The sequence below is a fragment of the Numenius arquata genome, chromosome 10 (genome assembly GCF_964106895.1).
Source record: "Numenius arquata chromosome 10, bNumArq3.hap1.1, whole genome shotgun sequence".
Taxonomy (NCBI): domain Eukaryota; kingdom Metazoa; phylum Chordata; class Aves; order Charadriiformes; family Scolopacidae; genus Numenius; species Numenius arquata.
This window is the reverse complement of record NC_133585.1, coordinates 24,634,991-24,637,598: the sequence shown is the minus strand read 5'-3', so window position 1 is coordinate 24,637,598 and position 2,608 is coordinate 24,634,991. Positions and strand designations below refer to the sequence as shown.

Sequence of the window (2,608 nt, the reverse complement as noted above, 5' to 3'; positions counted from 1 at the left end):
CAAAGCAAAGATTAAGGTGAGTACTGAGAGCTTGGGAAAGCTAGGACTGAGCTGTAGTAGCTCTAGGACACTGTGAGTGTTAAAAAAAAAAAACCAACAAACCACTTTAAGCAGATAATGATGAAAGATGAACTGGAGATGAGAAACAGGGTTGAAGTGTTGAAGCGCTGAGGCTCAGAAGCAGAAAAACCTCTGTTTCTACAGGGGCATTTTACTTGCATAGGCGGGGGGATGAGGTGCTGCTGCCTTTGGTGGGGGGCTGGTTTTGGGGAGGGCTCTGCTGCAAAGGACAGTGGCAGCTTCTGGCAGAGCTGTGCCCCCCACTTTGTGGAGGAGGTGGCAGTACCCTGGCAGTGGGGACCCTGCGGGGACCTGTGCTGCCCCCTCCATCTTCAAATGCAGCATCCTGAGCAAGACCCCCACTTCAGAAACACTTGCAGCATCTTTCTCTGATGGCTTTTCTTTCCAGACCACAAACTGCCTGGAGGGACCTGACCCTGTGCTGCTGGTGATGGCTTCTCCCAACGTGATCACGTTCCAGCCCCAATTTTCGGCTGCCCCGCAGGCAGGCCAGTGGCAAACAGGGCTGCTGGACTGCTGCTCCGACTGCGGCGTGTGTGAGTACATACGTTCCCGGTGTTGGCTCACAATGTGATTCTGGTGTTTCCTCCATGCCTTCTGTGCCATTGCCCCTGCTGCAAACCCCACTTTTGTGGGTATCAGCGGCGGAGCAGCTCTCATCTGAGGTCAGGAGCCACAGCTCTCGTGTCTATGTCCCCGTCCGGCTTTCCACCTTTCCTCTTTTTCTGCACTTCTCAGCCAAGCCTGCGTCTTGCTCTCCTGCAGGTATTTGCGGAGCCTTCTGCTTCACCTGCCTGGGGTGCCAAGTGGCCGGGGACATGGACGAGTGCTGCCTGTGCGGCCCCAGTGTGGCCATGAGGACCCTCTACCGCACCAGATACAACATCCCGGTCAGTGACCAACTGCCCGGCTGGCAACAACAGCCACGAGCTGGGTGCCAGGGTGTGGGATGAGGGAAGGAGAAAGGGATGCCTGAGGGGAAGAGCAGTGGCGGGGAGTTACATGGGCAGCCCTACAGGCAAGGGAGCCAGGGACACATCTCCATCCTGGCTGTGAGCTGGAGGTAATCCCATTGCACACTGCCTCATCACAGAATCACAGAATCTTCATGGTTGGAAAGGACCTCTGAGATCACTGAGTCCAACCATACACACACACACACACACACACACACACACACACACACACACACACACACACAAGACCCCCACAATCTCGGGCACTTAGAGCATGCCCTGAAGTGCCACGTCTACACGTTTCTGAAATCCCTCCAGGGATGGTGACTCCACCACCTCCCTGGGCAGGCTGTTCCAGGGCCTGACCACCCTCTCAGGAAAGTCATTCTTCCTGATATCTAACCTAAACCTCCCCTGCCCCAACTTCAGACCATTTCCTCTGCTCCTGTCATTATTCCCTTGGGAGAAGAGGCCAACACCCACCTCTCTACACCCTCCTTTCAGGGAGTTGTAGAGGGCAAGGAGGTCTCCCCTCAGCCTCCTCTTCTCCAAACTAAACATGCCCAGTTCCCTCAGCCTCTCCTCGTATGACTTGTTCTCCAGACCCCTCACCAGCTTGGTGGCTCTCCTCTGGACACGCTCCAGCAGCTCAATGTCCTTCTTGTGGTGAGGGGCCCAGAACTGAACACAGCACTCGAGGTGAGGCCTCACCAGTGCCCAGGACAGAGGCACCATCACTGCCCTGCTCCTGCTGGCCACGCTGTTCCTGACACAGGCCAGGATGCCGTTGGCCTTCTTGGCCACCTGGGCACACTGCTGGCTCATGTTCAGCCAGCTGTCCACCAACACCCCCAGGTCCTTTTCTGCTGGGCAGCTTTCCAGCCGCTCTTCCCCAAGCCTGTAGCGTTGCCTGGGGTTGTTGTGACCGAAATGCAGGACCTGGCACTTGGCCTTATTGAACCTCATCCCATTGGCCTTGGCCCATTGATCCAACCTGTCCAGGTCCCTCTGTAGAGCCTCTCATCCCAGTCCTCACCAGGCATAAGTGTCAGCGTGCTGCGCGGCCAGGGGTGAGCTGCCCAGGGGTGTTGATGATTTAAAATAGGAAGACTTAAAAGCTGATGTGGGAAGAGGTTATTCATACAATGTCCCTTGCTCTGCAGGGCTCTATTCTGGATGACTGGGCTGCCACCATGTGCTGCCCCATGTGCGCGCTCTGCCAGCTGAAGAGAGACATCAACCGGAGGAAGGAGCAGGGCATATTCTGGTAAGGAGGGTGTGCTGGCCCTGGCTTGTAAAGTCACTGCTCCACAGAGCCAAGCGGGCTCCCAAGAGTCTCCCTTTCCACCAAGGCCTGACTTCAGACACAGGGTCGCTGCGGCGCAACGGCCGGGTGAAAGGGTGACCTGTCCCGCAGCAGAATGTTGCTGGGAACCTCTTGCAGGATGGGGGATCTGCTCAGGGCCCATCACCTGAGTTCAGCCAGCGAGGGTGGGGGGCACAGACAGACGGTCTCTCCCTCTCTCTCACTGTGGCGATGCATGGCCCCGGTCCCTGACCCTCCTCTCCCA

General features: G+C 56.9%; 1 protein-coding gene across 1 annotated transcript; it reads left to right on the top strand.

Annotated features, from left to right (window-relative positions):
- Window positions 1–511: 511 nt before the first annotated feature.
- Window positions 512–2,308, top strand: PLAC8 (placenta associated 8). Its single transcript, XM_074154717.1, has 3 exons — window positions 512–617; window positions 847–971; window positions 2,201–2,308. The coding sequence occupies exons 1-3, from the start codon at window positions 512–514 to the stop codon at window positions 2,306–2,308; spliced, it is 339 nt and encodes a 112-aa protein (XP_074010818.1).
- The last annotated feature ends 300 nt before the right edge of the window (window positions 2,309–2,608 follow it).